The 26,539-nt window shown below is 47.3% G+C and overlaps 1 protein-coding gene across 3 annotated transcripts; it reads right to left on the minus strand.

Moving 5' to 3' along the window:
- Nucleotides 1-1,185: 1,185 nt before the first annotated feature.
- Nucleotides 1,186-19,963, minus strand: LOC142999307 (sodium channel protein type 2 subunit alpha-like). 3 transcript variants are annotated; one of them, XM_076148794.1, is made up of 26 exons: nt 19,697-19,963; nt 18,924-19,042; nt 18,670-18,759; nt 18,459-18,587; nt 17,621-17,712; nt 16,204-16,482; nt 15,503-15,566; nt 15,154-15,295; nt 14,506-14,712; nt 12,498-12,785; nt 12,105-12,302; nt 11,681-11,813; nt 11,347-11,585; nt 11,090-11,263; nt 10,651-11,007; nt 9,943-10,476; nt 6,818-6,953; nt 6,231-6,385; nt 5,950-6,123; nt 5,705-5,827; nt 4,544-4,819; nt 4,083-4,136; nt 3,860-3,997; nt 2,834-2,938; nt 2,471-2,741; nt 1,186-2,378 (listed from the first exon to the last, which is right to left on the minus strand). In XM_076148794.1, exons 1-26 carry the CDS (start codon nt 19,961-19,963, stop codon nt 1,186-1,188), a joined length of 5,937 nt encoding a protein of 1,978 aa, XP_076004909.1. The 3 variants fall into 3 exon arrangements, with proteins under 3 accessions (XP_076004909.1, XP_076004907.1, XP_076004908.1); XM_076148792.1 differs by having other exon boundaries at nt 11,961-12,302; XM_076148793.1 differs by lacking the exon at nt 17,621-17,712 and adding an exon at nt 17,937-18,028 and having other exon boundaries at nt 11,961-12,302.
- Nucleotides 19,964-26,539: the final 6,576 nt, after the last annotated feature.

A 26,539-nucleotide genomic window follows, 5' to 3' on the forward strand; every position in this document is an offset into this window, starting at 1 on the left:
GTGATGCATACCGAGGGCCCAAACAGCTTTATTATATACAAACCCAACTCTACTTTAAAACCAACATCTGCCATATCCTCGTGACCTTTAAATGCGTTATATACCGTTCTTGTTATCGTTATACTTTTGTTATTTTCAGATATTTTACTACAGGAGCTCTAGGGTGTGTGAAGTGTGTGAGGGAGTGGGTGGAGCGGAGGGGAGGGGAGGGTCAACGTACAAACGCTACGTCCAGGAGACCGCGTCGCCCTTGAACGCGTCGCATTCCACCAGTCGGCGTACATTCAGCTTCTCTGTGTGCGGAGTTCGTGTGTGTGTGTGTGTGTGTGTTCTGCCGTGACGGGTGGTGGGGGGGAGAGATCAATCAATTGATCAATCATGAACGACACACAGCTGACTACCACGGCGCATCTGTCGCTGCATACGGGACGTTTCTCTTTCCGCTGTGTGCGCTTTGTGAGCCGAGGTTCCGTCATCATCTGGCTGTAGCTTCCCAAGAGCGGCTGAGATTCAAAGACGTTTGGGTAGGATCAGCAAACCCGGCGTTTAGGCTCTGAGGGTCGTTGGCGCGCTGGACTCACAGTTTTCCGCCTGCCTTTGACTTAAGTAACAGTAACAGAGTAACAGACTTCATCTTTGCCCTTATTGACGTTTTTTTTTGTTTACAACAGTGAAAGCAGCGGACGCACTCTCGCCACGACGCAAACGAGTAGAAAACATTCTTTCGAAAAAACTTGGATACCGAAAACAGATTAAGAGATGCAGAGTAGTTTGTTAAGTGAGACAGCGATTGTTAAATTCAAGACACTGGATTTATAGTAGCAGCAGCACTAAGCTACGGACAACTGTACGGTATCGGAGAACAACAACCAATATGAAAATCACAAGCGTTTTGCAGAGAGGCCTCTCTGTGTTACCGTAGTTTCCGCTCGCTCTCTGGCAGTGTCACACACACATACACACACACACACACACACACCCCGACTTCTGTGTGAGCGAGATTCCTCCAGAACGATCGCAGATTTCCGTATACGTCTTGAATCATGCGCAAGTACAGACAGCGTGAGTCTGGCGTGGCACGAGTCATCGCTTAGCAACCAACACACACATGTACATCGCCCTACCCCTCAGAAGCTGTAAACAAAATCCCCTCGCCAATAGCCTCCGCGATGCATTTTGTTCGGTTTATTTCTTTTGCTCTTTCAAGTCTTTAGCTTTGTTTTCCTTTTCTCTGACCTCCTTCTCGTATTTGTCCTTGTCTGACTTTGTCACGCTGTTATACGACGGCGGCGAGGCCGTGGACGGCGTCATGTCCGTCTTTTCCGACGTGGAGTTCTCTGTGAACTTGCAGATGACCATCACGTCCTTGTCGGGGTCGCGGATGCCATCCCGCAGCTGCTCCTTGTACAGGGCAGAGGCTCTCTTCATGACGCGGCGGATCATGTGGCGGCGGAAGGCCCTCTGGATGATCACGGCAGACATGTCCTCCTGCTTGCGGCGAAGGGTGGTGGTGATGGGCTCGTAGGACACCTTAGAGGGGTTGGAGGCCATGAAGCGTTCCTCCATCTGGCCGCGTAGCACGTCCATCTCTCCGCTCTCGCCCAGAACTCGCTTGGTGAAGGCAAACAGGATGTCCAGGCAGTGGATGCGTTCGCCACTGACCATGGGCAGGTCCATGGATATGAGCTGGATCTTGTTGGGCTTGGGAATTCGCAGTGGCGGGTCGAGGGCGTCCGCGAAGTCGGAGAGCTTCTTGTACTCCATGAACTGCGTGGCGTCCGGGTCGAAGCGCTCCCACACCTCGTAAAACATCTCAAAGTCGTCCTCGCTCAGCGGCTCGGCGCTCTCCTCCGTGGCCACGCTGAAGTTCTCCAGGATGACTGCGATGTACATGTTGACCACGATGAGGAAGCAGATGATAATGTAGCTGACGAAGAAGAAGATGGCCACGGACGGGTTGCCACAGTTTCCTTTGTAGGAGTTTCCCGGGTGCTCCATCTGGCTGTCACAGTCGGGCTCCCTCTTGTTCAGGATGGGTGCCATCAGGCTGTCCCACCCGGCCGAGGTGGTGATCTGGAACAAACAGATCATGCTGTTTCCAAACGTCTCGAAATTGAACATGTCGTCGATCCCGGCCTCTTGCTTGACGTAGGCGAAGTTGGACATGGCGAAGATGGCGTAGATGAACATCACCAGGAAGAGGAGGAGGCCAATGTTGAAGAGGGCAGGAAGTGACATCATCAAGGCGAAGAGGAGCGTCCGGATGCCCTTGGCGCCTTTGATGAGGCGGAGGATACGGCCGATCCTGGCCAGGCGGATAACTCGGAACAACGTGGGGGACACAAAGTACTTCTCGATAACTTCGGATAAGAACATACCTGCAGAGGCCAAAAAAACATCAAAATGAGTCAGACGCCTTTTCAACCACAATGGAGCGGAAAGCCAACGCGCACGCCAACGTTCTCCTTACCGACAATTGAGAGGATCACAACCACAAAGTCGAAAATGTTCCAGCCGATGGTGAAGTAGTAGTGACGCAGGGAGATCATCTTCAGCGTGCACTCGCCAGTGAAGAGCACGATGAACACCATGTTGATCCAGTAGAGGATGTTGTCCATGTCCACCGTCTGCTCGTCCGTCTCCACCATCATGGTCACCATGTTGAGGCAGATGAGGATCATGATCACGATGTCAAACGCCTGCTTGGTGATGCAGTCGAACACGCATCCTTGGAACGCATTCTGAGGGCCAAGGGAAGAAAATAAATATATTAGTGGTTTCACACCTCCACCTGTGGCCCAACCCAGCCTTATGAGTAAAAACAGCCTCTCACCGTCGGGCGAGGTATAGGCTTCTGTGGCTTCTTGGAGCCCAACTTCTTCATGGCGTTGTAGTACTTCTTCTGCTCCTCTGTCATGAAGATGTCCTGACCTCCAAAGTAAAGAGGCCAGACAAACTCTGGTTACAACCACAAACTATAAACTCACAATCTACTTCTACTTTCATCAGATTCAGGTTCATGTTTGCAACCAAGCCAAAACCTATTAGTCACTCTAATGATATTTGATGCTGTACCTCAAAAATAACACATCCTGACTCCCTGATGTGAAGTTAAATTGCGGTTAAACCTTGAATAAGCCTTAAATCTGGACACAGTGAGGCGATCGATGTCATTGGTCACGAGTCCAAGCTGCTGGACTTTGAAAATGTGCTGAGTTCAGCTGAGTCAGCGAGTATTTGTCGCGCGGGTGTGTGTGTGATGCGTGTCTGGAGGGACTGGTGTTGACACTGAGAAACCATTTGCATGGAGCAGTTTGGCCGCGGGGCTCGATGAAGCCACACAGACAGGAACACCAGACTGAGTCAGTCGAGTCAGAACTGCCAGGGTGCAACTCACCTCTTTCTCTCTCTCTCTCTCTCTCTGGGCGTTGCCACTCCCTGCTCATTAGCACCCGGTTGAATGCAGGGCAGATTACATTCCCTGTGACACCGTGTGTGTGAGTGTGTGTGGTGACTCATGCGCCCTCAGTGTTCGCAGTAAATCCTCAGATAATGATTACTCTCTCTCTCTCTCTCTCTCTCTCCTTCTCTCTCTCTCCCTCTCTAACACACACACCTATGGACTAAATCAGTGTGTTTCTTTACGCGCTGGTTGCCTTGTTTCCAAGATCTGAGTTGGTGTTTGTGTCAGAGGGGGTTCTGTCGGGGGAGAAGGCACAGCTGGTGGGATGACCGCTTGATGAACGCTGTTGTTGTTGCATTAATTAACCCCGAGTGGTCTTTAGAGACGCGCTGTAGTCAAACCGGCTCGGACGAGCTGCTGTCTGACTCGGCGTTGGTCTGTGGCGACGATACTCATCTTTTTCTTCTGCTGGTTGAAGTTGTCGATGATGACGCCAATGAACAGGTTGAGGGTGAAGAAGGAGCCGAAGATGATGAAGATGACGAAATAGAGGTACATGTACAAGTTGACTTCATACTGCGGCTGTTCCTCCACCTGAGACAAACACACGGGGAAGGACAGACTCTGAGCATGGGTGGCTATAAGACGGAAGGAGATGGGGACAGAGCGAGAGACTTACGTTGCGAGAGTCCACCGCGGCGTACATGATGTCCATCCAGCCCTTGAACGTTGCCTAGGGAGCAGATGAGAGAAGACTGATTCAGTCCACAGAGACGGTGGGGGAGGTTGGGGGCTTAGCTCAAATGACAGCCTTCATTTGATTTCCTCAGCACTGGAGCGCCGCTGATTGTGCCGTCCAGCTTTGACAGATTCCCTTAATGACTCATAAACACACACCATGAGCAATGTACACATCAGATGGGAATGTTTCCTTCACGTTCTCTTCGTGACTAAAGCCCTGTATTGCATTAACGCCGCTTCTCTGATGAAACCAATCTGTACGTTTATCAAAGACCATTTGACATCTAATTTAATACCAACATAAACGATACATACTTCATGACCTCTGAGCCCCAAACACACACAGTTTCTCCACGCTCTCACACGTATATTATCATACACACTTGTAACTTAACTCACCACTTGTAACAACGCCAGGTATCCGGCGCCGACGTTGTCGAAGTTGATCTTGACGTTCTTCCAGCGAGCGCTGTCGTTGACCATCGCCAGACACTCGCTCCTGTTGTTGACCACGTCGATGAGGAAGATCTCGTCCGAGGTGGTGTTGACGCAGTGGTAGTACTTCCCGGCGAATAGGTTGACGCCCATGATGCTGAAGATGAGCCAGAAGATGAGGCAGACCAGCAGCACGTTCATGATGGAGGGGATGGCCCCCAGCAGAGCGTTGACCACCACCTACAGGTTCAACCACAGAGAGGAAGTCAGCGTGCCGTTTGTCGTCCAAAGATCTCTGCTCTCCTAATTAGAATGGCTGTTTGTTGGATAAGTGGCCATTACAATCATCTAATCACTTAGCTGTTCTTTATTAGGACATAGGGCCCCAGATTTGATTGAGCTGTTTCAGTAAAAGGTTACAGGACAAGAGCCAAAAGTGATAATTATTATACATCATTTAAAAACAAACTGTATTTAATTTCTTATATATGTGAAGCTCTTAAGACCATCGACATCTACAGAGTATTTAATAAGATGAGAGTTGGAAGGAAGAAAGTGGAAAAAGTGAAGAAGTTTGAACATTAGATAGGTAAAAAAGCAAAACAGAAAAAAACCTTAGAGAGGCGGGATGAAGTCACAACATTTTGATTGACTGTAAATGAAAAAAGACACACAACAAGGAAAAGAATTACAGGTCAAAGGTACAGAGAACGTCAGAAAACGACGCCTGAAAACAGCAATATACCCACAAACGTCACCCACGATGTAAAGAAAGGCATGCAGATAGAGGAAGAAAAGAACAATCTGTACTACACAACCATCCTGAAATTAGATCTGAGACTTCAAAAGTTACCCGAGAAGAATTCAATGTTCTTTAAATGAATTACATCGTTGCATTACGCCTCCAGCAGAGGACAAGAGGACACTGATAAACTGTCTGTCTCTCTTTACACGTAATTCAAAATAATGGCACAAGAGAATCCAAGGGCATGCCGGGACCAGCTGGGAGCACCTTTACTCAGATTTTAAAGCATATAAAAGCACATTATAGTCTGACTATGCTAACTATGATTGGGCGTGGTTGATTTGAACACTTTGCGTAGCCGTTTCTCCGCATTTCCTTACCCTCATGCCCTCAAACCGTGACAGCGCCCTCAGGGGCCGCAGGGCTCGCAGTGTCCTCAGGGATTTGATAGCTGTGAGTTCTGAGTAGCCCAGAGCATTGGCTACAAGGCTGACCAAGGACACCTGTGAGAAGACAATGATCCAGACAAGGAGGGTTAAAGATCACTGTGCTCCACTTTGACCTGACTGATCCTGAACCAGGAGATCTGTGTTTGTTAGTACTGATGTATGAGTTTGATACATACATCTACAATGAGAAAGTCGAGCCAGCACCAGGCGTTGGTGAAGTACTTGACAAACCCGTATGCAACCCACTTCAACAGCATTTCCAGGATGAAGATGTAGGTGAAGACCTTGTCGGCGTACTCGAGCATGGTCTTGATGGTTCTCCTCTGCTCTATGTAAATGTCCTCGAATGCCTGCGCAAAATGCCACAAAGGCAAATAAATAGTCTGCTGGTGGGGATTGTGAAATTGAAACTGCAACAAAGTGAGAGATTCAGGCGCACACATACACACACACTCACCAATGCTCCGCTGCTGAGGAGGATCATGAATATGATGAAGGATTCAAACCAGTTGTGTTCGACAATGATAAAGCAAGTTTTCCGGAGTGACCACCAGCTCTTGTACACAACATCTTCCTCGTTCACCTGGCAGCACTTGAACCTGCTCACACAGCCTGAAGGCACCAAGAAATATGAGGGGAGGGGAAGGCCAAATGCAGATAGGAATGAATGTATAGAATATATGTATACGTATATAAAGAAAATGTTTCCTGGAGGACTGGACAACCCTCTTTACAGCATTCTAGCGACCCTTATCTTAGTCATCGTTGAATAAAAAAACATAAAACTTCACACCACTATAATTTAGACAGAGACAAGTCTTCATTTTTGTCTCATCTTCTATCTGAACTGATCAAATCCCTCAGACTGTTATTTCTGTCTGGCTGAGCAGTTCTATTCATTGTCATTCAGGGTTGAGTATCACCGACGATACGATTTGCGCTTCTGAAACATTTTCATCTCGCACCTTCCTCACTCTGCCCCACTTTTCCTTTGCATTATTTTTCCTGCCTATCACCCTCACATCCATCCCTCCCCCCTTTTACCCTCAGTGAAGCAGCCCTCAGGGTCCAGCGACTCCTCTGGCTCCATCTCCTCAGATTCTCCCCCGTCTCCTGGGGGGCGAATATCTACTGTGCTTCCCTCCGAGGAGCTGGGGTGCCGAGGCTCTATGTGGAGCTTCTGCGTGGAGGGAAGACGAAGAAGAAGAAAGATGAAAGAAGTACAAAGTTACCCTTGAATGCCAGAAAACTCAACATGGAGTCAATCACAGGAGCCAACCGTCTGAGCTGCGATTGCGATTCTCCATTCACATGTACTTCAGTGCCACGGCTGTAAATACCTTAGTCTGGAGACTGGGCACTGTAATAGCTCACAGAGTTGGGCTCTTTGAAATCATCATTATAATCATCATCATCATCATCATTATCATCATCACATGCAGCATCGATCAAATGTACCTACAGGCTTTGTTGTTAAGTTTGTGGATCAAATTAGATGATGTGGCAAAGGTGGCACGGGGAGGTTGTTGATTACAGAAATACGCTGTGGGTACATTTGATGTGACCTCAGTTCGAGGAAGAGTGCATGCAGTATTCCAGTGCATTATCAATCCAAGCCTGAAATCGTATCGAGCAGAACGTGTGCTGAAGTATTTTCATGTCCGCAGAAAAATGACCAAAAATTGCTCTAGAATTTATCCCATTTTCAAATTATTATTTTTTTTAGAAACAACAATTTCCCCGCCCTAAAACATTGCATCCACCCCCCCCAAAAAGGTGCTGAACATTTTCCTCAATGACATGAAAACACATTATTTCCATTCCTTGAAAGCAGTGTACAAGCTTCTTCTGTTTGTGTTGAAGTAGACGGGAAAACCACATTAGCTTACCAGCAAAAACCAGTACTTTGCACTGTTTATAAGACAGCATGTGGTCGGGCGGTTTTGTTTACATGTGTGAAACATGTCGAATTAGCACTCATGCGTACCCAGAAAACATACAGGCCTTGGTGTGGTACTCAATGGTCCTCATCGATCTTCTCAGCCATTCACAGAACACATTGGTGTTGCTTGTGATTGAGTTTATGTTACCCTGGCTAGCTGATAAGTCTGAATTTTGCACCCTGGCAACACTTATAACTCAGAAATCCGACAAAAAAATCCTAAATTTTTTGTTGCGTATATGATAACATCATCTGCATACAATCGGACGATTTCATGTTGTGAGGCTTCCTGTCTGTTTTTATTGGGCAAACATGGTGTTATGTGGCCTTATGTCTGTTGTGCCTGGAGTGCGGAGTGCAGGAACATGTCATCCTAGACAGTGCAGCAGCCCTGATTGCCGTGGGACCCAGCTAATACGGCATGGGAATGATGGAAGCATGCTGCTCACAAGTGCATCATTTTCTGGTAGTTTGACTCTCTCCTGCTGTCTTTTTCGCCCTCAGCATGAGCCCCATTTTACCTTGTATCAATCAGGACCATGTGAGGCCCGGTCCTTACAGCGTTTATCATTAACTGTCAGACAAGATAGTTGCAGTGGAACACAGGTGGATAACACAGGCATTTAAGAATATTGCAAGGGCCGACACGTATGGTATCTTGGAATCATGAGAAATTACCCTAATTTAGTGCATCCTGATTAATCAGTTCAGCTTCATATACGTTGCCATGTGTAATCTATTTGCCACCCTGCAAAAATCAGCTCTGATTCATTTGCGTTGTAAAATTCTGTAAGAGATTCTCATTCTATTATCATTGGATTATCACAGAAAACAATTTATGTACAAGTATTCGATGCGTGTATGCATGGGCTGTGAGCAAGACAAATGAATTTTGTCAAACTACAGCAAAATTCATTCCTTCATTCCATCTCTCTTTATCCTCATTCTCTTCCACCTCCTCCTCTCTTCCTTCATTCTCAAGCTCTTTGAGTGTTGGATGCCAATCAAGTCCCAAAAACCAATCCAAAAACCAAGCAATGAAATCAAAAAGCAAAGGACATGTTGGATGAGTTCATCTATTAATGGAAAGGGTGGTGTCGCTCATTCCTAATGGTTTGTCACTGCAATACAGCCTGATGTTTCAAGATAAAATATGAAGGGGGAGGGAGGGGTAAGGGGAAAACTCAAAGATTACAGCATTGAGTGTGCTGCTGTAGGGGGGTAAAGCAAAGAGGGTGGGGTGGGGGTGGGGACGGAGGGCAGATCAGGCAAAGAACAAAAATGGGCAATCCATTGAAGGTATGAGAGAAACATGTTGTTTGTCTGTAAATGGCATAGGCAGTCCTCATGGTTAGTGCTATGGTACAATAAAGTGGTCTTACGATTCTCCTCTCACTGAAAACCTTGAGAGCGTCTGTGACACAGCTGCAATAACAAATGGGGGGTTAAACAAAAGTAAGTCAAACACACTACAAGCCAGCATACAGCCTAATGTCTGCGTTCAGCTCCAAGCCACCGTGGTGGCACAGAGAAACAGAAACTTCCAAGTTAGACACACACAGATCTCCTGACGTGACGCGACACAATATGTGACAATGAGACAAAACGTTTTTAAGGATCATCTTAATCTCCTTAATTGTCAGAAACGATCTGCCCCCTGCCTAGAGGGTGAAAAGATCAGCGGTAAGGTGAAAAGGCACTGGCCGATCAGTATTTGGAGCATGTGGTGCTACAGCTTGAAATAGCATCTGAGGTTGTTTTGAATCAGAGGGGACTGGCACCACGCCCACAGTGGCAGGCTGACATCACCGGGGAGCAGCGTTTCCAATGCGCTGTCAGCCTGGCAACGCTAAACGGCAAACCTGCCATTTACTCTCAAAGAATAGGCAAGAAATACTGTGCTATAATTATATCTGTTCTTTGATATGATGCCAGGGGTGAAGTATCCCAGGTCCATAAGTTTGTGACTACTACTCAAAACTACTGAATGCTGAATGTTTAGACACTGCACACAGACTCACAAACAAACTGACATACTGACAAATATACACCCTAATATGTACGTCTACAAACAGATTCAGCTACAGTTTGATCCCCTTAGTAGAACAGTGTGATTCATTGGTGTAGAAATAAGTCTGCAACCGGGTTGAACGTATACGTTAAATGTTCTTGACACCGACGATAACACCTAGCTGTAGTGCAAATAGATACGCTATGAGAGTCTTACCTCTTTGCTACCTTCAACATCCGATGAGTCACTGCTGAAATCTTCTGTGTTAAGGTTCTCAAAGTCTGACTCGCCCACCGCGATGGGCACTGTTACTGTCAGGCTGGGGTTATGAATAAACGACATGTAGTCACATTCCTCCATGGGGTAGTTTGTCGTAGTGTCCCCACCAACCCCGACCCCGACCCCAACCACCAGCCCTCCCCCTGGCCGGCCGTTGCCCTCCGTCAGGTACACCCCGCTTGGATCTTTGGTGATCTCCACTGAGGTGTGGTTAGAGATGCAGTTACCCTTGCCGTTACTGTGCAGCTCATCCAGTGGTTTGATCTCCCCAGCCAGACCAACGCCCTTACCGCCTTTGCCAAAGCAGAGGCTCTGAAAGAACTGCCGCACCGTGGACTTAACAAAGGAGATGCCCCGGTGGATCCGGCCTACAGCGATCTGCAAGTTGTTCATCTCATTGTCATCGTCGGTTGCTGCCAGGTTGTCGGCACTGAAGGAGCTCAGGAGGAGAGCCAGGAACAGGTTCAGAACCTGAGAAGATGTGAAAATCAAGGAGCACAACTGAGTTCACCAGTAGACTCCATTCAGAAATTTCAAGTAAATACAGCCAAACCAAACTTCAAACCCAAGATAAGTTCCTGTTTGGAGGCTAGAATGAAACAGAACTCCATATTTATCAAAGGAAATAAAGAAGCAAAGCCATACCACCAGGTTTCCAATGACCATGACCATCATGAAGACAATGAGGCACATGGACTGTCCCGCGACCTCCATGCAGTCCCACATGGTCTCGATCCACTCTCCGCACAGAACCCGGAACACGATGAGGAAGGAGTGGAAGAAGTCGTGCATGTGCCAGCGTGGCAACTCGCACTCTTTGGAAATCTTACAAACAAATTCCTTGTAACTTTTGCCAAACAGCTGCATTCCCACCACGGCGAAGATGAAGACGATGATGGCCAACACGAGAGTCAAGTTCCCCAGAGCGCCCACCGAGTTCCCGATGATCTTGATCAGCATGTTCAACGTGGGCCATGATTTGGCCAGTTTGAAAACCCTCAGCTGTTTGAAGAGAAAGGCTTGTGACGTGAGAGGTACAGGGGAACAAATGGTATCCCAGGTATTTTAGCATCATGTTACTTACCAATCTAAATGATCTGAGCACAGACAGGCCTTCTACATTGGCCAGGCCGAGCTCCATCAGACTCAGACTGACAATGATGCCGTCAAAGATATTCCAGCCCTCTTGGAAGTAGTAATATGGATCCAGGGCGATGATCTTGAAGCACATCTCTGCCGTGAAAATGCCTGTAAACACCTAATGACAAAAAGGAAGCAAAGCGTTACATCATAAGAGATACTTTTAAATCCATATCTCTGGTCATATTAAGCGATACTTGCCAGGTTTCCGACACTGAGGACGTTATCAAACTCTTTGGTCATGGGGTAATGCTCCATGGCCATGAAAAGAGTGTTGAGAACGATGCAAATTGTGATGGCCAGATCTACAAACGGGTCCATGACGATCGTTCTGACGACGTCCTTGATCTTCAGCCAGGCGGGAGAGCAATCCCAGATCAGACAGGTGTTGGCAAACCGATACCAGCAGGGAGGGCACTTCTGTCGAGACTCTTCAAGCTCTGGAAAACAGGAATAACAAGGGACACTTCATGATGATGGTGTTGGAAGTGATCTGTCTATTCATTCGTTATATACAATATAACCTGACCCTGACCTTCCATGGTGTTGGTGAGGATGCTGGCCACACTCATAGCTCTTTGCCGGCCTCCCGGTTCATCTAAGTAATCCATGAGAGGGTGGTGGTAACCCGAGCGGCGTCGCTTCAGCTCCGTGTCCGTAGTCGTCCCCTAGGAAAGGGTAAAGATACACAATTAAGTTTGTTATGGCAACAGTGATTTTATTTTTTCCAACTAAATGTATAACTTCAGGAGCTTTTAGAGGCTTTAACATGGGTCCATTCTAGGGACTACAGGTCTATAAAACAGTGAAGTCACCTCTGGCAGCAGGAGACCTACAGGAGAGGTTGTTACAGAAGTTCCCCCGACCAGGGAGACCACGCCGTTGCAGTCCACGGTGCAGTGCATCTTCCCGTTGGCGGGCAGCACAACCCGCGGTGCCCCGAGGCTCATCTGGCTGACGGCGCTGCAGCGCCGCACGAGAGGCCGTGGCACGAACAGCGAGCCACGCCGGCTATCGCTCTCCTCGAAGGTGCTGTGCTCGTCGTCGGCAAAGTCGTTTTCCGAGCCCATGTCGCGCGCCCGGCCGCGGAAGCTGAAGAGGCTGGCACGGCTGTTTCTCCGCGGGGAAAACAGGGACCCTCGGATGCTGAGCAGAGACTAAGATGGAAAGAGGGATGGAAGTAGAAACAGGAAATGGTGGGGAAGAGGAAACAGGAAGTATGATGGAAGACCCAGAGACAGGAATATGCATAGTCAAAAATGTGATTTTTAAAGTAGCTATGCTGAGGGACATTAAGGGACATATCCAATATGGTCTTCATCAATTACTTTTATCAATGATTGTTTATGGACCTGATTGGGTGAGGAGCATCTTTTCTCATAAGAGAGTCGGTTGGCGTCGATGGAGAAGCGGAAGCTGGACCTCTTGATGCTGTCCTCGGACTCGGACTTGTGGAACTTGTGGAACTTGTCCCTGCCCCCCCTCTCCTCCTCCTCCTCCCTCTGCTTCCTCTTCTTCCGCCTGTTGCGTCGCTCCTTGGCGCTCTTGGAGCTGAGCTTCGACGTCCCCGAGGAGGACTCGGAGGAGGGGCCCCCTCTCCCGCTGTACTCTCCACTCTCAGGGGCTGCTGCCGCGGCAACCTGTCAGCCAATCAGAGCACAGGGACAGTTGTCATGGCAACCAGCGCCCGTCTCAGAGGCTCTCGCCGACTGGAGCGGAGGAGAGAGCCTGGCAGCTGAGAGCAGCAGCAGCATGAAGAGCCAAATCAGACTCAGACGCCTTCTAAAAATGGAGGCTAGAATGTTTTCGTATAAACCCATCAAAACAATTCTGATCATTTGGATGTCTGATATTTCTTCAACTCTGTAACAGCCTATTGCCTGCATCATCTTAAGATATCATAAGACTTCATGATTGGCTTTTAGATACAGCATATTTCTTAATTTACATGTTTTCTGAGGAATCCTTTTTTTAGAACTGTGCCTACGTCACATAAATACCACAGCCTAAATATAGACACGTGTCCCCCACAGTCCTCCAGCCAAACAATAGCACCAGCAGCTCAACAGAAGGTTTAAGAGGGCAACCACACACCAAATCATCAATTAATCTGCCATGGCAACGACAGAACAATCGCCAACAGCGTTCTGAACATGCACAGGCCTGATAAGAGTGTGTGTGTGTGTGTTTGTGTGGAGTGCAGCAGAGCAGCCATTCAAAGACAAAGTCAGCATTAGGATGAAGGAGATGAGTTAGTTTGCGCCACTTTACACAACAGCTACCAGAGCGACTTTTAGTTTCTGAAAAATAACCCAGGCTTGAATTTGCTTTTGTTGCGTTTAATGACAAAATCTAAGTTCACAGTTTGTGCTTTTCATGTGCCGTTTTGCACCAGCGTATTGTGCTTTTGTTGTAATGCACTGAAGGAGGAGGAGGAGGAGGGAGCAATAGACACAGTGAAAGTGAGTCACACCTCTTATTGAGGACACACATCTGGCACGCCATTCACATCCACCCCGGGCTGTTTTCTGCAGCGTCGGCTGGCACGTCTGCCTCTTAGGTTATGTATTTCTCTTTTGATGCGATTAAAAATGGCGAAATCTGGCACACAACGCATGGGTGATGTGTGATTCCTACGTTCAAACTACATAATTTTTGGTGTAAGTTATAGCAATCTGGAGGTCCATAGGTCTTTCAATGGACCCCCGTCTCTGCATGAAACCTTAAGCCTTTGACCTTTAACCACACTTGGTGAACGAGCGCCAAATCTCCCCAGACTGCTGCAATTTCAACTGAAAATCATGAAATTCAACAGAATCGCGTTGATTAGGTTTGAGTCATCCTAATCAATTTCCTATAGCTGATTAATATCTCTCAGCAGTCCGTTCTCTGGGAGCTTCCCTCAGCTTCCCCGGCAGCTGTCTCTGTTCTGAGCCTGAGAATCAACAGAGCGTCACCCGGTTTCATTCCAAACAGCTCCTCCCACACTCTACTCTGTGCGCTAGTGTAAAAACGAACTTGCGGAGAAAAAAAACACGGCAAAAGTAAGCAAAGTGACATTCAAATTACTATCTGATCTAGTTTCCCATGAGCTCTGCTGCTTCCTCCTTCATGAACCATCTGCTGTGGTGAGAAACTAAACATTTTGCTCAGCCAAAGCAATGAGATGACCCTGTGGACGCATTCTTCAAAAGCAAAAAGAAAGATGATTAATGTCTCACAGCACACACACAACCACACACACACACCCAGACACACACACACACACGCACACACACACACACACACACACACACACACACACACACACACACACAGAGTCAGACAGACAGACAGAGCGTAAAGTAGAAGGTGTCTTGCCTGCGCCTCCTCCTGCTGCCTCTTCAGCTGCTCCAGCATGGCCTGGAACTCCTCCTCCTTCTGCTGCGCCTCCTCGATGGTGGCCTGGTTCTGCTCGTCGTACGCCATGGCAACCACGGCCAGGATGAGGTTGACCAGGTAGAAGGAGCCCAGGAAGATGACCAGCACAAAGAAGATCATGTAGGGCTTCCCCGCCGCACGCAACGTCTAGACGCAGCCCGCCGGGGAAAAGATCAGAGAGAAGAAGAGGTCAACTTCTGAGCTCAGCCTAGTGTTTGTAGACTTTGTAACAAAGGAAACTCAAAACGTTTGATCTCAGCAGCGTCCATTGCTTTTATTCTCTTTTAACAACACATCAGTGCTCCGTTTATGAGCTAAATCACCTATAAGTGCTTTCATTCACAGTAGAGAGCTGCACAGGAATGGGGACCACGCGAATATCTGTGGTTATCTGTGGTTATCTGTGGTTATCTGTGGTTATGGGGACAAAGAAAGGACTTAACTGGAGGAATACTGATGAAATGCACTGTACTAGTAATTTGATCTCAGTTGGACATTACCGGTCTGAGAGATCCCTGACAACCTTGTTTTTCATGTTTGGCTGGGTTGTATCTACAAGATTCCAGAACCCTTTGTTGTCCCACCAACCTGCTGGTAGAGGTTCTCCCAGAAGTCCTGCGTCATGAGTCGGAACAGCGAGAGGAAGGCCCAGCTGAAGGTGTCGAAGCTGGTATAGCCGTAGTCCGGATTCCGTCCCGCTTTGATGCACGAGAACCCCTCTGGACACATCCTGCCACCACACCAGGGGACTCCAGTCATTTTCATTCCAGAGGAGACGTTACATTGAAATAATACAGCGGCGATGTCTATAGTTAACACGCTGTCGAGATTGTTGTAACGCCTCGCTGCGGTGGCGCGAGCGAGAGGCACTAATTGTGTATGCTCGTTTTTGTGGTGTGTCTAATTGGCCATATAAATAAAACATGTCAAGTCTTACCCGGCGCCGCTGCCGTTCCCGCAGAGCAGAGCGTCCCTGCGCCCGGGGAGGTAATAGTAATTACCTAGAGGGAAAGAGAGAGAAAGGGGTGAGAGACAGAGGGACGGTCAGACAAGCAGTGTGTGTGTGTGAAGTGGGAGACACGACAATGTCCAGGGAGAGCTCGGAGACGGACAAAAGGAAATTTAGACATCTCTGAACATTAGTCATTGTTTAGTCTGGCAAAGGATTATGCAACACATCCGCTTAGTGCCATACCTCTGCACGAACATATAACCTCTCTCTCTCTCTCTCTCTCTCTCTCTCTCTCTCTCTCTCTCTCTCTCTCTCTATCTCTCTCTGACACTGGCCAGTCACGTAGCCAGTGCCGCTCCCTCTCTGTGTCCCTCTGGCGATCTGAGTGACTCACCCTGTTGTAGCACTTTCAGCGACTCGCATCACACAGGGGCGACGAGGGAGAGTGACGAGGAGCAGCAAGGGCGTGAGAGGGGTGACCCCCCCACACCTCCCTGCCACCACTCAAAGGCATTTCCTGTCACTCTCGATCATAGTGAAAGGCCAGTGTCCCCGCGTATCTCTGCATATGCACTGGCCAGTGTGCGACTCAGGCCAGTGTGCGACGGATGCTAGCTTGATCCCTGTTAACCCCTGTGTGCCCGGCAGACAGCAAAGCCGCAGCAGCGGTGGGCGTTTGCACTTACGGGTGTCGTTGATGTATTCCAACCAGACGAAGGGCACCTCCGTGGGGTTCTGCGTGAAGGTGGTGTTGGCGTCCAGCAGCGTGTCGTTGAACAGAGCCTCGTCCACCGAGGTGATGTTGGTGCCGTTGACCGGCATTCGCACACACTTCTGCCTCAGGTTGCCCATGAAGAGCTGCAGGCCGATGAGGGCGAAGACGCTGAGGCAGAACACGGTGAGGATCATCACGTCTGACAGTTTCTTCACCGACTGGATCAGCGCGCCGACGATGGTCTTCAGGCCTGAACCGGGGGGAGGGGGAGAGGACAGAGCAAGGAGCAGGGGGGGGGTGGGGGACATCGTAGACTGATTACTGCCTGCTAATTATAGCCGCGAGCTTGTCTAGAGAAGAAGAAGCTGATAATGTGAGCTGCAAGGAGCAAGCAGCCGCTGGGATCTGCAGCAGAGGTTCCTGTATGAGTGAGCCAACGTGTCGGTTTGCAGTCATACAGGAACCAGACTGTGGCAGATCACCGCCAGTCATGGATAAACCACGAAAAGAAGTGGTGTTCCTCATGCCCATTGTTAAAGTGTTATGGTATTGGTCACTGGGGAAATGATCATTACTTAAAGCTTCTGAGTGTGTGTGAGTGTGTGTGTGTGTGTGTGTGTGTGTGCATGCATTTGTTTTAGGAGAAATAAACATGTATGTGGAGATCTAAGTGTTCCTGGATGGTCTGAAGTCAGAATGCCAGAAAGCCACAATCAAACAGTGCAGGTACAAGCACATGTTCGTGTTTGTGTGTGTAGCTGGATTTCCTTGTAATTCTACTTTATAATAGGTTGGAAAGTTCCCAGTTGCCTGGATCTCAGCATCAGTGTGACTTGTTTATGTGTGTGCGTGTGTGTGCGTGGTGACTGTGGCGCCAGTGTTCATAATGACATTAACCCGACCACCACGCACCATAGCACAAAGAAAACACACAACATGGAACGAGACATGCACAGGAAGACCAGGAGAGGAGGAGCCCTACACACACAAAGTGCTCTGCCACCAGAAAATCGGCTTTTGCAATGTCTCATGCAAAAAACAAAAGAATGTAAAAAAAACAAAATAGTGCACAAAATCTATGCGTTAAAAGTTCCCAAGGCAAGAATAAAGTCCAACCAATAAAAAGAATTCTGCCTTAAAGGATGTGTGGCAAAGCTGCAAATCCGCTCCATCGCTGCAGATTGGAGCCAGATTCCAGCTTTTACCGGCCTTTGGGCAAAGGCAGCATGAGGTGACGGCGACAGGCGTCGTCAAGGCTTAGCTACGAGTGAAGATGAGCTCAGGGAGGTAGCGGGGGAAGGGGGGATGTTAGCGAAACGCCAGCTTTTAGCCTTTAGCATTTCATTCAGCTTGTTTTTTGACCATATGGGCCTTGATAGCGTTCTCACCTGGGATGACCGATATAGTTTTCAGGGCTCGCAGAACCCTGAAGGTTCGCAGTGCTGAGACATTGCCCAGGTCCACAAACTCTGTGACATATCTGTAAGGGAAGGGAGGGGGGGAAGGGTTTGGTAGAGGGGGGGGGGGGGGGGGGGGGGGCGCCCACACACGCACGCAAACCGCACACATTGGCAAGACGAGACAGGAGGAAGGGAGGGGGGAGGGGGGAGGGAGGAAGTGGAGGGGGGGGGGGGGGAACGGCAAAACGGTCACACACAGAGGACAAATGGCAGGAGTGCTGGCGGCAGGCGCGGCCGGCCTTACCTGGGATCACTGAGATAGTTTTCAAAGCTCGCAAAACTCTGAACGTGCGCAGAGCGGAAACATTGCCTAGGTTTATAAACTCTGTTATATACCTGCGGGATCAAATGCACAGGTTACTGCACAGCAAACAGCCCAAAACACACAACGGCTCCCAATAAAACATGGTTAAGTATGGCAATCTGTCATCATGTGCCTTAGTATCAGAATCAAACGTTAACACAAGCTCCTGTATGTTTACATGCACAGGGACAGTCCGACATGAGACCTTGAGTCAGCAGAAAAAAACAATCCCAAAATCAATCCCTCTTAGAAATGTTTAAGTAGTATATGTCAAACGTGATTATAAAAGGAGGGACTACTGTGTGCATGTAAACGTCTCCACAGACCGTATAACATAATGCTAAAGGCGCTTTCAATACGAGATCAAGTCAGACAGGCTTTGGGACAAATGTGGCCTAGGACTTCTTCATCTATGCCAGATCACATTATCACGACACTAACAACGGCTGTCACAACACTTACGCCATGAGGATAACACTGAAATCCAGCCAGTTCCAAGGGTCCCGGAGAAACGTGAACTTCCCCAAGCAGAAGCCCCTGGCCAGGATCTTTATGAGAGACTCGAAGGTGTAGATCCCTGTGAATGTGTACCTGAGAAACCAGCAGAGGGTGAGAGACTCGATCCGGGGAAGAGGCCAAAAGGAGACGGAAAAGGAGGCGGCTGAGGACTTACTCTACATTCTTGGCCCAATCCGGCGGATTACTGAGGGTCATGAAAGCACAGTTGGTCAGGATGGTGAACATGATAAGCATGCTGAACATCGTACGACACCAGACGCGCCAAGGTCAAGGAACGTAATTGAAGATTTTTCAAAACCAGAGCCAATTCAATCTCCATCATCCGCACGTTCCAAATCACACTTTAGTCTGACAATACCCCTTAATCCAAATCACGCCGCGGCTGTGGCAAGCGTTGAAAAAGGATATGAGTGCACTAAAACTCTTATAGCTATCCTCCTTAGGGGGTTGAAGGGGCTCAGGATGTACAAGGCAGGAGTGGCGTTGAAACGGAAGATTGCCTTCCCACGATTCAATACTATGAAGGTCTGAAAGAGAAAGAGATCAGGGTTACATAAGGAACACGTTAGGATCTATGGCGTCTCCGAAGATCGCACCACAATCTAGCACCAAGCACCTGCGCTGGCCAACGCTTCCTAAAGGTGTTGACTTAGCTTAGCACGTTACGGTCCAAATGTTTATTTTTGCAGTTTTGCTCACTTGAAACGCCAAACGTTGTTTTGAGCTGAGCTACTCCAGTGAAGAGCAGCTGGAGTTGAGGCAGCCGCTTGATGGAGACATGAGTCACTCCACGGCCAAAATGTTGCAAATGACGCATGATTTTGTTTCCAGGACGGAGAGGCAGAATGTATTATGGAGGAAGGTGAAGACGTTTTCCTGTTCTTCTGATAAAAACCTGCTTCTTTTTTGGTCAAGAGTGCGTGTGAACACACATCAGACACATCACCACACACTCTTTGACATTTTGATGGTCCTCTGTTCTTATCTTAGACATTTGCCTTTTTGGGAGGAAATTGCTGCATTTCTCTGTGCGTTTCCTTAAAATAGTTTGACAGCTCTGGGCAATTAACTTCAAGCTTCCAACGTCTAAAAAGCTTGGTGCCAGGAAATAAAGACCAAAGCAAAGCCAATATATTGTAATTATCTGGGCCAAAGGGGGAGTTATACTTTTAGAGACAGACCTTCTGATTGCAGTAGAATGTGTCCAAGTCCTCCAAAGGAGTGGACACCAGGCGAGGCGGGATGTCCCCATAGATAAAGGGGAGGGACTTCCCTGCCTCCAGGTCGCTGTTGGGCCGGGGCCCATTCTCGTCGTCGTCATCACTGCGGCGCTCCGCCCGTGGTCTCCGGGCCTCCTCCTCGGCGATGAGCCTCTCGATGGCGGCCAGAGACTCGGGGACGAAGGGACAGAAGCTGTCAGGTCCGGGCGGTACAAGCAGCTGTGCCATCTTGTCATCCTGCTCCTTCAGACGGCAACCAGGGGCTCAGCTTGTGGCAGGGAGCTGCAACAGGGGGGGAGGGAAATGGGTTATGACGGGTTTCGGACAAAGACACTACAAAGTCCAACGTTACGTATGAGCTGATGTTGACGGGCCTTAAACTGATCCACAGGCGGCCCAGATGAGGTGGACAGAGTGAGACAAAGAGACTGCCTCAGACTTCACTGCTCTATCACAATCTATTTGCAGCGAGACGCTGGTCTGCTGGACGGAGAAGAGGCAGCGGAAGCTTTTACATAAACTGAGGCTTAATCCATAATTAATTGGCGGATTGCCTCAAATGAGTACAAAATGTGAATGAAGCTCTTTCCTCAGTAGCTTTGCGTAACTTACAAATTTACCCATCGATTCTGTCTGGTGTGTGCAGCAGCAGCAGCAGCAGCCCATCCCGTTCCCTTAGGAAACAGTGGGAGGCAAACAAATCAGATCATCCCAAAAACTAAACCCCAGCAGGCCTCCATCAGGGGCCTCCTGATCTCTGTGCGCTCTCAGGTGAGTCTGGCTCCTCTCGGGATGCGGCGCTGGCCCAGAAAACACAAATCTCCCCTCCGGCTGAATCTCAAAAGCAACGTCTCCTTGATATTCCTTTTAAAGTGGATAATGGAGGATCGGAGACTGCTCAACCCTACTACAAGCGCCTTTCTCCTGTGTCTTAAAAGGCAGCGAGAGAGCAAGAGAAAGCCTTCGAGTGGTTTTGACATTCAACTCTTGCCTGCGTGCCATTCAGCCATTAAAGTGCAGCAACACTCGATCCACACTTCTACCTTGGCAGTGTGGCGTCTGCTATTGTCACACTGCTTCTTCAACCAATTCACAACACTGAGGGTGAACTTCGGTATGAATCCACCGTTGGTTTTAGTATAAATTAATCTGAAGGATGCAGCCCAGGAAATCAAAAGAGACCAAAACTTCATGAAACCTTTACTTGAAATGAATAAAAGTCCTGTGTTTTGGATTAAAAGCACATGGATATTAGAACACCAGCAACTGAACACCAGTCAACGCTTGCTACTGAAAAGTAAACTGTAATTAACACCAGACAGCGATATATTAAGACCAACATCCCAAAATGGCAACGCAGCAACACACAGGACAAGACATCATCACCATCCTGTTATTAGCTGTGGATATTTTCTGGTCGGCCAAGCAGAGGAACCGTCGCCATAGAGTCGACTTTGTGATGTGACAGCTCGTCAATCGTGAGCTTCAGGGTCACGGGTGGGAGGGAGGGTGAGGGGGGCTGAGGCTGAGGGTGAGGGTGAGGGGTGGGGTAGTGAGTATAGGTCGCCCACCTCTGAGCTCAGCTACCACCACTGCCGAGTCAGGACGTGTCGCAACAAGCTGGAGCATGAGGCATCTGGGAGAACATTGCGGTCGCCATGACGTCACAAACAGTTTGGCTCACACGTTGTAGACAATTTAGAGGCTTTTGAAGTCATAGCAAAGGAATCAAAGGTAACAGATTTGCCTCAATCCTTCAAAGAACCGACTTATGACCATGAAAGGTGGATTCAGCGAGTCTGATCACATTAAGAGGACACAGCAGGATGTCTAAGGTGGAGCTCAGATGTCACAGAATAGATTCCCTATTTCTAAAGAAATTGGGAAAATTTCGAGACACAGACGTCACAGAAGTGAAGGAGCGTCGCTGTCCGTGGTTCTGAAAACTGGAAACTAGATATGAGAAGCAGAAATCCAGCAGAGTGGACAGGAGGCGCGCGCACACACAGACACACGCGCGCTGATGTTGACACGGTGCTCCTATACATTGTGTACGTTGCGTTCTACAGCGAGTTTCCGTGACCTTGTTACAGTTTGGAGTGTTTTTATCCTCCAATCCACACTGTGATGGACGCAATCGGGACTTTTTAAAACCTGATCAGTGTATCGATTACGCGTGTCAGACATGTAGAAGGAGGATGAGGTAGAGGTGATACCTTCACTGTCACGCTTTGAGTCGAAGGGGCCGCAGCAGCTGTCGCCATGTTGACGGTGCCTCCGCGCTGTTAGATCCACACCTCTTCACATCATATTCATATCCTCGCACCGCGTCCTGCCTCTGTTCTCCGTGGTTCGACTCCGGCACCGGCACCGCCGCGAACAGGAAAAACACAAAAAGCGCACACACGGCGGCGAGAGAGCGACCGAGGTTTGAGCCTCTTCCTCCTCCTCCTTCTTCCTTCTTTTTTTCAATCGCTTCGGAATCAGCCACCCATCGCCAGCCCCTCGCAACCGGTGGTTCCCAAGCTGGGGTCCGAGGGCCACCAGGGTACCTCGAGCTACAGGGTCCAGATAGCTTCGTCCAAAATCTTATTTGGCTTCATTGATAATACAACAGCTGATGTGATGTGATCCGTCTCTTATCTCGTCATCTCATCACGTCACGTATATTGCTCGGGACACGGAACCAGCAACTACAGTCGCTCATACGAATTTCCTAATATGTGCGAGCCTGGGTCAGAACCGAGCCAGAACCAGGTGTCTTTGGGTCGTATGTGCGTGTGTGTGTGTCTGAATGGGTCTGGGCGTGTCCTTCCCAGATGTGTATCTGTTGCTTCAAATCGATCAGGGAGCCTCACCGCCTCATCAGCCTCCAGCTGATCGTTTAATAATAAAACCTCATGCTGCTGCTGGTCATTTTAACTTAAGACACTATGAATAAAACAAAAACAAACAAATTAACATCAAAGGGCCTCCGGTTGGAAGAGCTTTCCCCTCCCAGAACACCGAGGATTCATATGTATACTGAAATCATCTTATTGTGGCAAATATTGTCGATATTTGCGTGAGGATTAACCAAAATCTACAGAATGTTATTGTCTCACTATACAACACACAAATGACATCATGACATGAGTCCAAACTGATCACTTATCTGCGTATAATCGAGAAATAGGTGAACTGATTTGATTGATCCTCCCTATGTGGACGTTTATGTCGAATGTGGCCGATCTAAAAATGCAACACCGGGTGAAGAAGAGTCATCATCCAGACGCGCGAGCAAACATAAGCTATAAACAGATAGAAACCCTCGATTGAAGGTCAACACGGTGATAAAAATGGACTGAGAGCTTTTTTCTCCAAATCTCCGGTTACTCACCACCATTACGGTGCCCAGCAGGTGGGGACCCTGAAGGTAGAGCCCATCTCGTAAAAGACTAATCCTGTTCTTTAAACGGATACACAGGCAGATCCAGGCGTCAACTCGTCACCTTTGGCCAAATACTGAGGGAGGATTGTTGGATTATCGTTTAATAATAAGCGCTCCTTTGATTTCCTCCGCCGCCCCTGCGTGTCACGGAATCGATCCGTGCTTCCGGTTGGTTAGGCACGCGAGCAGGGAACGGTTGGTCCTTATACCTCAGACTGTCGCAAGATGGCCTGGATGTACACTTGTAGAACATCAAAGTCACAAATGCGCGAAAGAGGTGGAGAGAATGGAACCGACGACTGTTTATTCACCTGATTGGTCTTTGTGTGGTGAAATAAGAGGCAGAATTCATCAAATTACCCAGCCTATTTATTTATTTACCTCCTCAGCTACATGCATAAAGGCCATGTATAGTTTTTATTAGTTATTTTTTGGAGATAGTTGAGGCATTTCTACGTATTCCCAGTCCTGTAGTACAGATATGTGCTGCCGTTATTTCACTTTCATAAATAGTGGCAAAACAAAAAGGATCAATCATGGGGTAAATATTTCACAAAATAATTAAAGTAGTTTGTTTTCGAAAAATCTAATAGATCATTTAATAAATATATTATAAAGTGTAATTAAATATTTTAATTCAGCCATAGAAGGTTGGATAAAACAGTAAAAGTTCACACACAAGAATCTCTATTCATTTGAACTAAAGTGCTGATTGGCTGCTCATTCCGTCGCGCAAATTATTTTGAAATGTACTTGTTGATTCATAAATTATTAATAGAAGGGTTTTTTTTGTAGCTTCAGGTTTCAATGAGCTGACGTGGAGCCACATTGACGTGCAGACACCAAACCGGTGCAGGATTACTCTGGTCAATCCCTGCCATCTGCTGGACAGTTGTTAACATTGCACTGTATGAAAGGAAGTTTGTTCGCCTGCATGTGTGAAATGCATGAGAACGTTTGTTCTTTTGAGTTCTATACGTGTAGAATTAAAGACAGCGATGATGTTTTATGCTTTTGTTTATAGTTAATGATGGGATTTAATGACAGAAGTATGTTGTGGATTTGTTGCACGAGAATGTCATTGAGGAAGTGTAAACTTTCCACAGACACACCCAGGAGCTTCACTTTGCATGTCACTCTCAATGAGTGCACGCGAGTTTCACTTCACTGTGTGAACACATCTGACATGGGCGTTAAATGACTCCTATAAAAACGCTCTATTAATGTGGTGGATCTGTTTACAATGAGCTGATTTATTGCTGTTTACATAATTTAGTCATTGTCCACTGAATGTGTCATGTTATTCAAGATGCTGACAGCTTTGAGATGTTTGTCAATAAAAGGTCAATATAAGCACTGTCAGTTCTGCTGAAATGGATGTGATAAATATGATTGTTTCTTTGAGTAAATGTCTCATTCATTACCGCCGAGCACAGAAGGAAACGCTGTGTGTGTGAAAATAACCCCGTCATTCATTCAAGTCACAAACTAAATGGCTTTTCATCCTCAGCTGCCATGGTTATACAATAAAGATCATGATAGATATTTCCTGTTTAGTCTCAGTCAGGTAGCTCGGTTACCATAGTGACTGCAATTTACCCAGGCCGGTGTAATTTACTTAAACTTAAATGAAAAAACTGTAATGAGATAAAACATGACAATTAATTAATTGAAAAAAGCCAATCTAAAACATTGTAATGAGGAAAATAAAATAAAATAAAATAAAATAAAATAAAATAAAATAAAATAAAATAAAATAAAATAAAATAAAATAAAATAAAACAAAACAAAACAAAACAAAACAAAACAAAATAAAATAAAACAAAAAAAAATCACGTTCAGTGTTTCCTCCATCTATGTTTCTATGGCTGACTTCATAGTTTCCCCCTTTGGCAGCCACCCGTGACTTTCCTGCCTCTTTCATTAGCGGTGCAGTGATGAATCTGGGAGCTGTACTCAAACAGTGGGAAGTCAGAATTAGGCTGCAACACAAACAACCTCTCGTACGGCTGAAGTGTTTGACTAATTTATGTAAGGTTGCCTTGTATAACACACGCACACACACACACATACACGCACACACACACACACGCACACTGCTGAACAAAAACTTCCTGACTTTACAATGATCTATTCAAAGGCTGAGTTTACACAGTCGGCGGATGAATGTGTTCACAGAACGGTGAATACTGCACAGTGGAGACAATAACAGGAGGAAATGAGCTCATATTGTTGCCAGATTGATTTCCTTGACAGGGAAAATAAAGCTATCACGCCACTTATGGTGGAAAAAACGTGCTAACTTCCCCTTCCTGTATTCAGGAAGGGTATCAGATAGAAATCACACACTGGAGATAAACAGGTAAACACAGATAATCACACAAAACAAAGATTCTCTGAGGACACAACATGATAAGCGTTGATACAGAGCGACAAGCTGGATGGTGTGACTAACAAGCCCTCTGTTCATCCGCTAGTCATCAAAAGAAGTTCGTTAACTTAGAGAGACACAAGGTGATCTGTTTACTGAATGTCTGTCAAACCCATTGACAGACATTCACAATGAGATTACAAGATAACAGCCGGCGTAGACATGAGCTCCGTGCGCTGCGTTTGATTAACGGCTCGAAGCTGCTCTCTGCCTGTATGCAGATGAGCCGGACGTTTATGTGAGTCCTGATCTGTGCACTCAATCTCCCCCTGCATCCCATTACTGTGTGATAACGCGTAATCTGTGAAAAGGCGGTGTGACTCCAAGATAGGAGGAATGTATGGATTTTCATTTAATCACAGAGAGGAGAGGACTGGGGAAGCATCAGTGCCAATTCATCCACATGTTCTGGAACCGGATAGCCAGAAAAATAGAAATAAACCCAGAATAAACTAAAGTAAATGACCTTAAAGACATCTCATTGATCAGCCTGTGATTTCCATTGCAGGTTAAATATTAAATGTAAACATATCTTGTAGCTTCTCTGAGCGCCTGTGATTGACTACATTTCCCAGAATCCTTCAGGGGGAATACAGGAAGTTGATCCACTCACCTGTCTCATGAGGAAGTAGAGAGCATAAATACATTATTGTGTGCTCTACCTCTGGTTTTGTATGGCAGCACAGAGCAGCAGAGCTATAGAGCATCTATAATGATCAGCTATAATGTCATCAGATCCTAAAGGGACCGGCTTACATGGGCTACAAATTGAATCATAAAGCATTTTGACATAATGTGGTTATGGAAGAGCATGTCTGTACACATACCCCTCCAGGCATTAACACACACTCTTTCTCACACACACACACACACACACACACACAAACACACACAGACTGAGTGACGTCACAGGACTGGGCAGGGCCTGAGGGTGTGGCCGTCT

This window comes from Genypterus blacodes, unplaced genomic scaffold, assembly GCF_046128005.1.
Source record: "Genypterus blacodes isolate CSIRO-AG114 ecotype Tasmania unplaced genomic scaffold, CSIRO-AGI_Gbla_v1 ptg000043l_1, whole genome shotgun sequence".
Classification (NCBI taxonomy): Eukaryota; Metazoa; Chordata; class Actinopteri; order Ophidiiformes; family Ophidiidae; genus Genypterus; species Genypterus blacodes.

Coding starts and splice junctions, on each gene's coding strand:
- LOC142999307 (XM_076148792.1), bottom strand. CDS start 19,963: ATGGCACAGCTGCTTGTACCGCCCGGACCTGACAGCTTCTGTCCCTTC. Junction 11,814..11,960: donor TAGGTCTCCTGCTGCCAGAG/GTGACTTCACTG, acceptor ACCCTTTCCTAG/GGGACGACTACGGACACGGA. Junction 2,379..2,470: donor TGTGATCCTCTCAATTGTCG/GTAAGGAGAACG, acceptor TGGCCTCTGCAG/GTATGTTCTTATCCGAAGTT.